The 14,622-nt window shown below is 40.6% G+C and overlaps 1 protein-coding gene across 14 annotated transcripts in view; it reads left to right on the top strand.

Moving 5' to 3' along the window:
• Positions 1–14,622, top strand: part of LIMCH1 (LIM and calponin homology domains 1) — a 349,588-nt gene that overhangs the window by 153,977 nt on the left and 180,989 nt on the right. For all 14 annotated transcript variants that reach the window (XM_059067026.2, XM_067036161.1, XM_067036160.1 and 11 more), the window contains one exon: positions 12,510–12,579. In XM_059067026.2, coding sequence (XP_058923009.1) covers positions 12,510–12,579 — 70 coding nt within the window. The remainder of the gene's footprint in view (positions 1–12,509; positions 12,580–14,622) is intronic.

Genomic DNA, 14,622 nt, shown 5'->3' with positions numbered 1-14,622 from the left:
ACCTTTGGCAGTTAATAACCATCTCTGGGAACTGCCAATCAACTGATCATGATTTGCCTTGATGGTCTGAGCTCTGGCTCATGCTTTTGCATCATTTCAATAGGCTATTGTTAGAGACCTTATCTAATACAAACTACACATGGAGTATTTTCCTCAACTATTGATAAGGAGATGAGATTAGTTAGACCCAGTGGCTCAGTAGTGAGGTGACCATATATCAAACAAAACGCTTTTGAGAGTGAAAGGAGGTGTTAATCAGCTGAGATGCTGGAACAACAAACGAAACCTGGGACTGTCCTCAGCTAACTGTATGTACGTAGGTACATATGTATGTATGTATGCACACGTGCATCGGTGTGTGGGTGTGTGCATGGTCACCCCAGTGGTTGGCGATTCCAGACCGGCGTCTTCCAATCGTCATTACCTTGTTCAGTATTCACAAACCCTTCCCTTATTTTATCCTCTCTGTAACTCCAGTAGGTGAACAACCTGGATCAGATTGTCCCACCACCCCCTTGTTGATGATGAGATGGAGACCCCAGGTTGTAGAGCACAGTGTCTTCCAGCTCTTCATCTAGAGCTCTTTCTCTAACCCAGATGCTCACTTAAATCTCAGCAAACTTGGGTCCTTTTGCCCTTACTGATTTTGGCCTTAGTGGACTGGTTAAGAATTTGATAGGCCTCCTATGTAGGGTTCTCCCTTGTCTTTCTGCCAAATCACAACTGGCCTCACTGGCTTGGCCTGTCCCCAGCTCTTTGGCACCAAGACTCATTAAGCTTTTAGGTTCAAGTAAGGACATTTCAACCCACTCTTTTAGTAAAGATCTCCAGTGAAAAGCTGCTTTTTGTTTGAAGATTGGCATGGCTTAGGTAGGGACTTAGGCAAGAGCTGAGTATCCCTGACAGTCTTCTGTTAGGAAAGATGAAAACGGATGAAGGATATGGAAGGAGAATTTGTAGGATTCATGATGAGCAAAATGGACTTCCAGTATGGCCTTTTTATTTTTTTCTTTGAATCCTCACCAAATAAACAGCCCTTGGTTTCTATTTAAAAGAGGGACTCAGCACAGTGTACAGGGGGGGATTCAACTGTTCCCATTCAAACTGTGTGCTAGCATCAATTACAAGAATCTACTCGTGGGAGGGGGGACTTTTGTGTGCATCTGAAACGTTCTCAAGCTCATCTACCTTTGCAAATATTTTTTCCATTTAAAAGTATATAATCCTTGTTGCAACTTCTTTTCTCTTAATATATATGGCAAGTATGTTTTGTTTTCACGCTTCCAAAACTGTGTTTGAAATTTATTTTAGCATATTTATCGTTCAGGAACCACTTCCCTCAAAATATGATTTCCTTCACCCTATCAATCGGTGCCTTGATAAATATTAAACTTCTGCTGATGGAAATCACAGGCTTAATCTCTTTCCTCCTGAACAAATTTATTACACATTTATAGGAATGATCAGTTGACTTAAAAAAAAATATATATATATATATAAAACAACAGGTTTAAATATGGGCTGCTTGTGTGGCAGAGGAGAAACTGGCCTATCCCACTGGCTGCCTGTGGGCTTACCTACTGGATTAGGCTTTGCTTGTATTTGAGAGGATTTAGTAGCTCCCTAATTGTATTTCCTTAATCATCCATTTTTTGATTGTCTCTACTGGGCTATCAGGTTGGGTGCTCTGGCCTCCCACACTGAAGTGTGCAAAACCTTTTCTGAAATAGCCCACGAAGGACCCAGTTTATAAATGATTCCTTTCTAAAGTTAACCATGCAGAAATAGACTTCCCTCTTCATATTAAGGGGAAAAAGAAAGAGGGGAGGCCTGTGGGAAAGGCAAGTCAGATAGAAGGGCAGCAAGCTTGTGAAAGTGCTCAGCAGTATGAGGGAGTTTTGCATATGCTCAAGGAAGGAACTGTGGCCAGAGCCTCGGATGAAATGGGGCAGGCCAGAGAGGAAAGGTAGGTATCAGGTCCGTTTGCACAAGACCTGGAATAGCATGTTAAGGAGTTTAAACAGCAGCCAGTGAGCAGTAGACAGCCAGCATGGTCTCTATTCAGAGGAGATTCAATGAGATTAGGTTGTTTTTTAGGAAATTACATCTGTTGGCAGGGGAGACTTTTGATTACTTTCTGCTGTGCACCAAACACGAATAGTTGAAAAAAATGTCATGCTTCCCGAGGAGAAGCAGAAATGCTTCCTACACTTGTCTTGCTATGTCTATCCTTAATTTACCACCCTACTATGTACATTCTATGTTTCCAAAGTTCTTTTCCAAGTCACTCATTTAGAGCTTGGAAACTATTTCCCCATAGACTAGTGTTCTATGGGGGGAACGTCTTATGTAACCCATATCACACCTGTGTTAGTGTCGGGCCCACTGTAGAACCCAGTCTCCTGGCGGGGGTTGGGCTCAGCTTGGCACCTGGTGTGGGATGTTTGATAACAACATGTGGAATGAATAGAAAATTGATTCAGAATTATAACTAGCCGCATTAGGAGCTGACCTCCCCTTTCCACGATAGCAGAGGGCCTCTTCAGCACTTGCCTTTTCCCCATCACCCTCAGGACAGCAAGTGAGATGCGGGGACAGGAGCCTTGGCAAGAGTGAAAGGATAGCTAGGCTTTGGCAGTAAAACAGGGCCAGAGGCAGCTGTGGACACGGCTGTAGTGCCGCCGAGATTGTCCTTGGACTTCTTACTGCCTTTGCTTTGCTGCTTCCTCCCTCCCTTCCTCCCCATCCCGTGTTAGCGACCATGCCCTTGCAAGCCTGCCCTCCAAAAGGACTAACATTATCTCATTCCCTCACTTCTGTGCTTTCATCTCTCCCAACTCCCAACCTAGCTTTAGCCACAGACAGGATGCTTGGGAGAAGACGTGAGCCAATAGTTAACACATCAGATTTCCACTTGTGGGCAGGGCTGGGGTCCAAACCTGCTTGGGAGCCAGGGGGAGGGGATGGCAGGGCGGCAGGGAAGAGATGTTAATAACTTCCATTTATGAAGTGCACACTGTACTCCAGGCCTGTGCCAGATGTATTACATGCATTTTTTCACACTCTCATGCCATGACCAATAGGTATTTTTGTGCCCATTTTTCAGAGGAGGAAACTGAGAATCAATGTTGAATACTTAAATAACTTGCCTAGTGAGTTGTAGAGTTGGGATTTGCACCTCAGGTCTTTCTGTCTCTGGACGTTCCTATTTCTGTTGAATTTTATGGGTCTCAATCCTGGAACTGTTGGTTCTGAGCACTTCTTGCTGAAGAAGGATGGAGAGCAAGGAACTGGCTGCCTTTCCGAGCTGCATCTCATCAATTTCACATTCCAAGTTTTCTCCCACCCTCTCGACAGTAAACCCAGCAGTACCAGGTTTTAGCTGTGCAAAAGAAATACTAATTACAATCAGTTATACATAATTACTCCATAGCACGATGATGATTACACGTATCATTGCCTGTGTCGGTGTAACTTCAGTCTCCATTTTATTTGGTTACACTAAAGTCTCTTCATGTATTGCCAGCTTTCACGGTTCATTGATCACGTGTGCCATCTTAAACTTATAGCTTAGAAAAGTGTGGAGGACCTTGAGTGGGAGGCATGGTGGGAAAGGCAGCTTGGGCGTGAAGGAGCTTGATGACCAGGTGAAGGCATTTGGAGGGCATCCTGTGGGCACTCAGGAGCCTGGGAGTCATTGGAGGAAGGAAGCAACATGGCCAAAGCCAGGGTTTAGATGGGGTCAGTTTGGGTGCATTGGGCAGATTGATTAAGATGGCAGAGACTGGTGGCTGGAGATTAGTTATTGAAATGCAAGAAGTAAAGCACTCTTCTCAGTGTAGGAACCTGAGTTTGTAATCCTAACTCTACCACTTAGGATCTCTGATCTCAGGTATGTGCCTGGTGACAGTTTCCTTTCCTAGATTTTTAATTGATTTTTAGGCCTTTTCTAATCCAAAAATTCTGTAATTTCTAGACAGCAAGGATGGTATGCAAAGGTTAGACTGTGAGAGACATTGAAAATGAATCCAGCGGACTCCAAGATATTCACATAATTGCTGGAGTTTCCCTTTCATGTTTATAGATTATTTCCTCACTGTTGGGTTTTTTGGTTTGCTTTTTGGGTTTGTTTGTTTGTTTTAGTATTAAGAGCAGAAGTGATAGGCAAGAAGACTTTTTACCCCTAGCAAATGTAGGAAAATAAAAATGGGTCCATTTGCTTACAATGGCCCAAATTTTAGCTCTTCTGCATCCTGCTGCCTCCCAACAAGACCCAGGGGAAAGGATGTGCCCAGGTGTTTAATTTTGCATTTTAGGACAGGATTTTCTTGGGTACAGTTTGGCAAAGCAAGGCCCCTTTTTATTGAGAGAAGACCGACCTCCTGGAGAGCTTTAATAGTTAAGGTAATGCTGCCTGCTGTAACTAATAAACTCCTAACTCTCAGGGGGTTAATGCAATGAAAATGTACTTCTCACTCTCACGTAGCTCAGTTTTGGCAGCAGGAAAGAGTGGAGATGACTGCTCCCGGTCGTTGTTCAGGGACCCCAGCTAACAGAGACTCCATCCTCAACATTTCTAAAGCCTTCCCTGGTGCTGACATCTAACTAGTGAATGGGGGGAGGCAAGAGAGGGAATGGAGAATTGCTTGGGAGAGGTTTCAGGGACAGGTGTAGGTGTGACATATGTTACTCTGCCCACACTCCATTGGCCAGAACTCTGTGATATTACTACAGAAAACGTCAAAAGAGGCTGAGAGATGTAGCCTAGCTGTGTGTCTAGGGGAGAAAGGCGATGAGTTTCGGGAGCAGCTGCTGCCTTGGGGAGTGTATTAGGATAGTAACAGCACCATTGAGCCCTAGAATTCACAGTTAGGCCCAATTTCTTGGAATTTCAAGTCTACAAAGACCTTCTAAAGTCCTTATGATCTCTTCTTTAGGTATGTTACAGGCAAGCGCCTTAAATAGACCTATACTTCACACAGTCTTGACAAGGCATAGCACCCCACAAACATTTGGTAGATATTAATAATGGCAATTTGCATTCCATCACTATTTTGTTCAAATGAAACTCCCCTTTGGTTCAGGTTCCACTTTCCCTCACGTTTTAGTCAATTTTTTCTTGACCTCAGAAAAGGTTTATTAACTTGCCTGCTTTTGCCAAGGCAACTCTAAAAAGAAATCTCTAAAAATGACATCTGTAACAGGTTTATAGTCAAGGTTAAATTGATCTCATGCTTAGGTTCAGAAACAGGTGCCACGTTAGATTAAATGAAAGTGCGCACACCTATGTCCAGATCAAGGAAACTGCATAGGAAAACACCGTTGAGCCAAATTAAAAGGGACACAAAGCAGGTAATTTTGTGATCATAGTTGCCTGTTGCAGCTGTGCAAACCAAGCTAAATGAGATGATGATGTAATCTCTTGTTGCAAAGAATAAAGTAATTGCCCATGAGATTAAGCATGAACTTCCCAACCTTGGGTTCAAGGTCTAGATGGTGTCTCTGCTCTCCCCCAAACTCTAGGATAATTATTAGACTTGAACTTCTGAATTGAATGATGTATAGGGTAAGCTGGATTTTACAACCCTTTAAAAATTTTACCTTTAATGTTTATTACAGTCCATTAAAAAAATAAGCTGCCATTGGTATATTTCCTAACATTCGGATGGTCTTGTATCTTTTGTAGCAGTATTCACAGTATTGTGCCCCTTGAAGAGCTATTACATCAGCTGTTGGAAGAGTCGGTATGAAACAGAACCTCTGTGTCCCACAGTAGGGATTTGAGGGTTTTTTAAAAATTGCAGATAGACACAGATTTCTTCAGTTTGTATTTTATAACCATTATACAATCATTGAGAGGCTACCATGAGCTGGATATTAAGTGTTTAAAAGAATTACAAAATACAGCCTGTGGTTGAATCAGAACATCAGCCTCATTCCTGGATGTCTCAACAATTGTTTCTTTAAGGAATCTAATCTTTAATCTTTTAAGAATTGGATTCCACAGAATGTGTGCAGAGTATGTCTTTAATTCACCTTCTCAAATACTCAAGATTGCCATGCATTAGGTAGCATGACAATGAACTACACATGTGCCCAGTTTTGGTCTTCCTGTAGGTTTTAAATCTCTTAGTGAGCAGGCCCCGTGAGGGATAGAGCTGGGGTCTGCCCTGTCCTCCTTTGTGTCCCCCGTGCCCAGCTCCAGGCCAGGACGTCATGCACGCCCAATAAATATTTGTTGAGTAAATAAAGGAACACATGGACAGCCTTACTTGAAATAGGTCACAGTGTGTTTTAGATTTGGAATATGAGTTTAGTAGATACCAATTCATTTCTATCATATCAGAAACACATGCATTTTTGCTTACCTTCAGCATCATTAACTTTTTGTAATTGAGAATTATCCAAGATTAAAACTTTTCTTCCTGTTTTTAGTCGTTTCTTACCATATATATATATATATATATATATAGAGAGAGAGAGAGAGAGAGAGAGAGAAGGAGAGAGAGAGAGAGAGAGAGAGAGAGAGAGAGAGAGAGAGAGAGAGAGCAAGCTATACACATCTGTTGACTTGATTCATTTATGTGAGGTTTTTTATCCAAAGGTGGCCAGAAAATAAGTGAAACTTATTTTAGTCTTTGGCAGCTGACTAATGGAAAAGTTGAAACTAAAATGCACTTACTTAGCAAAAAGGGACATGCTCAGTATACCAAATAAGTGTGAATATGCAAGTTTCCATTTACCAAATGCTAGCAGCACACATTGTCCCGCTGGCTCCTCACCACAGTTCTGGATGGAAGGTCAGGTTTTCAAAATCCCCATTTTTATTAAGGGGAAGATGGAGACTTTGATCAAGTGATTTCCCAGTAGCTCATAGCTAATGTGTGTTTTACCCATTAAAACCTAGACAACTTCCTCCAAATTCATTACACTCTCTTCATGATAACACTGCTGAGCGTTATAAGTTATTGGTGATGTTTTATTCATCTGTCTGATACCCATGATATTTTAATAAACACAAATTTTCTATATATAGTTATAAATTTGTTTTAATACTACTTGCCTATGATGCTGGTTTAAAACTGTAAATCAGATCATTTCAGTCTTCATCTTAGAAATCTGATGTACTTCTAAGTACATTGCACTTAGAAAAAAATCTAGACAGACCCGAGCCTGGATGTTGTTTACACCTTGGCTGTCATGTCATGTGTTTCCTCCTTCACTCAACTCTGCTTGCCTACCTTGGCCCTTGAATATACTAAGCCCACTCCTGTCTCCAGGCCTTTCTACGTACTGTTCATTCTGTCTGGAACCTCTTGTCTCCAGTCTCTCTTTGGCTAATACTTTCGTATCTTCCCATTTTTTCCCCAAATGTTACCTGCCCAGAGCGGCCTTCTGATCACCTGATTCAAGTACCACCCACATGGGTTACTGTGCTTGTCTTCTTCCAGTGCTTATGCAATCTGAAATTTCCCTCTCATTTATCTACCTGTTTATTTTCTGTTCCTGCCACTGCACCACATACTCATTTGTTCTAAGAAGATAAGTTCTAAAGGGCAGGTCCTTCATTTGTCTTCTCCACTACTGCCTTCCCTGGGTCTAGAGCAGTGTGCAACACATGGCAAGCACTTGATAAATACTTGCTGGATAAATAAATATCTGGATGTTAGTTCATCCTAATTAGCTCTCACCTCTCCAGTTTTTATTTTTTTTTATTTTATTATTATTTTTTTTTTGGCGGTATGCGGGCCTCTCACTGTTGTGGCCTCTCCCGTTGTGGAGCACAGGCTCCGGACGCGCAGGCCCAGCGGCCATGGCTCACGGGCTTAGTTGCTCCGCGGCATGTGGGATCTTCCCGGACCAGGGCACGAACCCGTGTCTCCTGCATCGGCAGGCGGATTCTCAACCACTGCGCCACCAGGGAAGCCCCCAGTTTTTAAATTATCTTTACTTTGTGGGTAAATTTATGCAGGAGACATGGAATGACACCAGTGTTTTTTTGTTATCTAAAATTATGCCAATGTCCCAGAAATGTCTTTAGATGAGTACAAATTTCATCTGTTACCAGACAGAGAGGGCAGACTGTTCTCCTTTTAGCTATAGGTTTTGGGGCTCACAGGTGGGAAACTGGTGTGGGGTTCTGCTAAGTGGGGAGTTGCCACAAGTGAGTGACCACCTCCTTTTCTCTGGAATTGCTCCTGAGCATGTTGTATGTCATCCACACATGAAACGTGACCATTTCCCAGCAGACACCGGCTTCTATTTTCCTTTTATTCCCACCTAGTGTTAATATTCTCACATTGTATTTAGATAGCTTTTTATTGGGTTTGGGGGTTTTGTTTGTTTTCTGTGGCTTGTTGTTGTTATTGTTTCGTGCTTTGATGATATATACTGAAGCTGGACTTTCTAAAGCACCAAAGCTGCAGTAGGCTTTCCAAGCTGGGCTGCAAACTAGCTGTGTATGTCTCTGGGGAAGGCTTCACACCTGTTTGGGGCTCAAGCTTTCCTTCTATAAAAATGGTGGAGTGAATACATGACCTGTCTCTGCAGGACAGGACGGTGGGTGAACAATGCACTTCAGAAGGTTCATAAATAATAAAATATTAATATCACCGTTACTTTAAAGCATGTCATCAATAAACATTTATTGAAAAATATTTATATTTTAATAGATAGGAGGGCAACAGTGATTCTTAATAAAATTTCAAGTGAATAAAATATCCTTGACTCCTGCTCATAGCTGTTTTGTTGAACTTCTTATCTGATTCTAATATATACAAAAAATGTTCTCAGTTTAATGCAGAATACAAGATAAGCAGGTGGTGGGCATTTCTACAATGTGAATTCAATGTTATCTTTTATTGTCGTGTAGTGTAAACTGTGTACGGAACCGGGGCAATGTTTACATGAAAAAATACAGCTGCCTTGATCTTGAAAATACCCCAAATATTTAAGAGCACTGTGGCTTTTTATCTCTTAATTTGTTGTTAAACATTTGGATAGACATCATAGTAATTTTTGGGGGGGTTGCTCTTTTAATTAAGGTCTATCATTCTAATTTTTTTTTTTACAACTTCATGTGACAGGAAAGATTTCTGCCATATAACTATAATTCGACAAAGGATGAATATAATGAAGCATTTAAAACTGTTTAAAAATCTAAACATGTATAAAAGAGGAGTTGATGGATCCATTGTTACTAAAAAATAATACAATTCTTTGACATAGAAGACAAAATGGGTACCTCTTTTAAAAAAGATTCTTAGTTTATGAATTGTTTTGTAGGGTATTTGTTATTTTTCTTTTACTTTGGATACTTAGAAAGAAAGTTCAGGGACCTGATATAATGGTATTTTATTTCATTAGAAAAATCTAAAAGTATTAGAGAAAGTAGTTGATCTAGAGTGCTGTGAATTGAATTAGTGTAAATAAATACTTATACTAAAATGTAGAGAACGATTTATAGAGAACTTATTGTGCACCAGGCTCTGTGCTAGCATCTCACATGTTTTGTCACATTTAAGCCTCACTGACACCTATGCAGTTGCTACCATTGTTTCTCTATGACAGTTGAGGAAACTGGTGTTAATGGACTTGCCCAAAGTAACTCCCCCAATGAGTGACCAAGCTGGACTTTGGATTCAGTCAGCTGGACTTCAGAGCCAGTGCTGTCACTCCCCTCTCCCAGCTCCTCATCGGTTTGTCCACAGGTATTAAGAAGGACATAGGTCCACACCTGTTGATAAGGCATGCTCTCCAGTGTAAATTATTTAATCTCCATTGTGCATTGCTAAGTGGAAAAATAAGGTGTAGGACAGTGCATATTATATGCTACACCTGTCTTTTAAAAAAAATTACAAATCTCTTTATACATTTTCTTTGGAAATCTTTAAGGTTACCTTCAGGGAATAGTCTAGGGCCCCGTGGGATCCTGGTGACAGTGAAACTTAAGTTTTACTGGATATCCTTTTGGTTCCTTTTGAATGGTCAACACTGTTGTTGGTTGGCAACCTTAGGATTTCCCAGCATGAAATTCAAATCTGGTCCCCAGACACGGACGGCAAGGAGAGCCCGAAGAAAGAGGCAGATAGCTCCAGATTTGTAGGTGGCAGGGTTAATCAACAAGAGAACTTACATATGATGCTTGTCTTGGGTGGCTGAAAGATGAGGAGAATCTTGCCAGAATATTAAAAGTTTATACAGATGCTTTAACTGGGTTCAGTAGATATTCCGTCCAGATGGTCTCAACAGCACACTACTATCTCAAGGCTGAATGCTTGACGATGGCTCCCACTGTGGGAATAGTGGGCAGTACGTACATTCCTAGGACAGGGGAGAGGGTGAGGTGCCTCCGACTGCCTGGGGCCAGCTTGGGTTAGCCGGCAGTCATATCCACGCAATGACCTTTTTCAACAATTGTGCACAAATACTATTTAAAACGACACTGTTAACAACTAATGAGAAAAGTAATGTTTGTTAAGAATTTTGTACATTTAAAATCTGCTTTGGAGACATCATATCTATCTGTTTATTTTGAATCACGTGCTATGAGATGTTAACGGTGCCAGAGAATGTGTTGATTCAGGGATCTTGGGAGCTGGGCCTGACCGTACCACTAATCAGCTCATCATCATCAGGCTTCAGTTTTCTAAACTGTAAAATGAGAAGAGTGAACAAGTTGCTTTCTAACTTGAAAAACCACTAATTCCAAAATAAGCTATAAAAAAGCACTTTTTGAGAAGATTTGAGAAGATTATAAATTCATGGTTAAAATTAAGTGCATTCATGAAAGGGGCACCATCTTGGCTCTCAATGGGCCAAAGGCACTTTTTGTGTCTACACTGGGTGTTATCTCTTGGTGGCAGCATTTGGAATTGCAGTGAAAGTGACCAAGAACAGGCAATTCTTAGTGCAAAACCAGAAATATCCTGTCTGTTGTAACCATTTATATGTAGTGACATTTCTCAATATATCAATACATAGAGGTGCCAAAGTAAAATACAGGCTGAATTCAAGACTAATTATTCAACTATTTCAAAGAATCTTTTGTTATTGGTTTGAAGAAATCTATCAAGCATAGGTTCTTCAGAATTTACTATAACCTTAGATTGCATGAATGGTAACAGAGTTTGGCAAACTTTTTGGTGAAGGGCCAAACAGTAAAAATTGTTTGCTTTTTGGGCTATAGGTTCTCTGTTGTAACGGCTCTGCTGTCATAGCACAAAAGCAGCAGTAAACAGTATGTAAATGAATGGGCAGGGCTGTGTTCCAGTAAAACTTGTTTACAGAAACAGGCATTGGGCCAAATTTGGTCCATGGCTCATAGTTTGCTGACCCCTGAATTATACTAAACCCTTGCCTAAGTTTCTCTTGCCATGTGTCCTGAGATAAATTACCTGATCTTCTCTCCTCTAATTCCCTAATATAAGAATAAATGCTTCCATTCGAAGACCCTGTACCTTCAATAATTCCTTTATGAATAACCTAGTTGGCAAATGCTACAATTCTACCACATCACCCTGATGCCAACCCTGTTTTCGTTTTACAAGTTGCCTTCCTTATTTCTTTTCACTCTGAACTGATATTTCCTGAAGACAAACAGTTATGGTTGTTTCTCTTGCATTCCTTTGCTTGTATTACCATTTTTACGTGATTTCAACCTTTACCCCGAAAATGTTTTGCTCGCATATCTTTTATACCTAGGGAATTGTGGTCAGCCTTGTTTAAAATCTTCAGGATATGACTGGTTAACCTCCTGCTAAACGTATTCTTTCTTAAGTGAAGCTCACCACATTTAACAAGCCACTCTCCTCAAAGAGCAAGAGTGTCTGGAAGTAGAATTAGTCTTGGCAAATCATTTGCAAAGATAGATGTTGGTCTCTGAACTTAGTGCATCCCTGGAGAGTCCCCTGCCTTAGCCAGGAGAATTGGGAACGAGCCTTGCTGTGTAGTAATACCCGGCTTCAAAACTAGACACTTCTCTCCCAGCCTCAGTCCAGCTCACATTTTTGTCCTTTTCTTTTTCTTTTTTCTTTTTATTTTTTGTGGTACGCGGGCCTCTCACTGTTGTGGCCTCTCCTGTTGCGGAGCACAGGCTCCGGACGCGCAGGCTCAGCGGCCATGGCTCACGGGCCCAGCTGCTCCGTGGCATGTGGGATCTTCCCGGACCAGGGCACGAACCCGTGTCCCCTGCATTGGCAGGCGGATTCTCAACCATTGCGCCACCAGGGAAGCCCCTGTCCTTTTCCTCTGAAGCTCCTCCCAGTCTCCATCCTTTGTTTTCTCCCAACATTTCCAAATTCTAAAACTTCACCTGCCACAGACAAACTTGATGTTGGCAAAGCTATTCACTTGGATGCATGAAGGCTCATAGATTACTGAGATTTACTACATGCTTTAAATACGCTGCTTTTCCTATTCAGCAATTTAGTTGTAGCCTCGGATAAAGGTGATTTGTGTGATCCATCTTGCTTTATGTCTCACTTGACATTCTGCCTTTTTCATGACAGGTTGCTGAATGCTATAAAGCCAGGACTTGTTAAAAAGATCAATAGATTGCCTACCCCCATTGCAGGATTGGTGAGTATCCAGAATTGAGATTTATCTCCCAATATTCCTTTGCTCTAACCTAAGGGTCATGACAATGCCATTTATTATAGTTTTCTCCTGCAGTATATATTCCAGGTGAATGAGATTGCATTGAAGCCATTAAACTGAGAGGTCACTTAAAAATGAAAGATTGCAGTTATGCCCAAATGGCATCTTAATCTTTGTATTTTTCCCATGAATGATAAGGATGACATTCATTCTTAAAGAGGTAAATTCGTTTGGGGGTGAGAGGCTGGTAATTCGGCTGACGCTAGGGGAGGAAGGCAATTGTAATTATGGTTTTCTCATTTCAGTTCTTCTCTGCATTCCTTTGGAATGAAGGGGATAAGAGGTAGACAGAAAGAAATTTCATGTTGAACGAGCAGGACTTTCATGATAAATTGCTGTTTTCAATCTTAAAAATCTACCTGCATTTAAGTACCACATTTGTAGACCAACTTTCTAAAGACATAATGGACACAGGTGATTCTAATGTCGTCTGGAGAATTGTTTGAGCAAATCCCTGGGTCTTCTGAATCTACCCATCTAAACCCAGTAAAACTCAAATGTTCACATGTAGTCAGATGCAGGATTTTTTTCATGCCTTGATATGTTTCATAATTCTTGGCACTAATTTTAATTGCTTAATTATCGTTACCTTTTGGTAGTAAGAAGAAAAAAGTGGAAGATCAAAAGACAAACAAATCTTAGTTCCGGAAGGAACAAGGTGCATGCACATGAGCTCACACACGAGCCTCCACAGGCACGAGCACGTGTACAGACACACATGTGCACAGAAAGCTGAGGGCGTATGTGGCCTAGTAACAACGCACTCTTTCCATCGTGACTGCCTTCTGTGCATGTGGTCTTCCAGAAAACAATTAGAAAAATGTCAGGAATTTAAGCAGGTTCATCCTTAGACCTTTGATGATTTGTTAAACAGTTTCGTAGTCATATCATGATGACTAATTGAAATTTGATGCACCAACGACAAAAAAATTACGTTTGAGAACTGTGGGGGTGACGTAATTAGGTACATGGTTTCAGTGAGTTGAATAAAATGGATTTTTTTAAATTGTAAGAATTGCTATTTCTGCGGATGCATTTTACTTACCATGCTGGTTGTTAGTGCATTGGTGATTAGTCATTAAAAGTCTTTCTAATTTCATTTGTCAGAATCATGTAACAAGTAAATAATACATAGATAGTTAAATTTGGAAGCAATGGATTTGAATAATTTTATTTAAAAATCTGTATATGTATATTATATATTATATATGTGAATATGTACATATATTAGTTATTTTAAAACTTTTTATTAAAACCATCTCTTCCAAATGTTAAGGCCACGGCTTTCATGATGCTGACAAATAGTTCTTTGGCCCCAAGCCTGTGGCATCTCCAGACCTTGGAGGTCTGATATTTATTGTTATAGGAGCAAAACCTGCAGCATGAAGTCAGGAAGGCTCCAGTGAAATTCACATGAGCAGAGACAAGCAGCTCTCAGTCCAGAAGCTAAGGAGAAAAGGGTTTTTGAAACATTAAAGTGTGAATCGTAAATAATTTTAGCAAAATTAAGGGTTTGAGACATGTGCGTTAACTTTATGTTGGATTCTTACAGCAGATCAAGTGTTGTTCTTTACCTATTGCCTCTACTTTGGGACAGGCAGGCAATGTGATTCAAGAAAACCAGCGGATTTCTGTTGCTTTACTCCCATGTATATCCTTGACTTTTCTTTCTTCTCTTTCCTTTTTCATTTGAATTTCCTTTCCATTTTGTCCTTTCCATCATTCCTCCTTTTTCTTGCTCTTTTCCAACTAATAGTTCCTCACTTACCCCATCCTATATCACTTATATTTTCTTTACTCATTTGTTATTGTGATATTGTGATTTATAATAAGCAATATATATTTGGGCTTTGTCTGTTTCTGGCAGAGAGTACCTAAAACCCTGGAATTTCCTAAGTGATAAGAACAATGGGAGCATCTTTTGTTATAATATTTGGTCTTTTGTCATCAGTTCCTGAAATAGCT

This window comes from Kogia breviceps, chromosome 6 (assembly GCF_026419965.1).
Source record: "Kogia breviceps isolate mKogBre1 chromosome 6, mKogBre1 haplotype 1, whole genome shotgun sequence".
NCBI classification, from domain to species: Eukaryota; Metazoa; Chordata; class Mammalia; order Artiodactyla; family Physeteridae; genus Kogia; species Kogia breviceps.
This window is presented reverse-complemented; position numbering and strand designations above follow the sequence as displayed.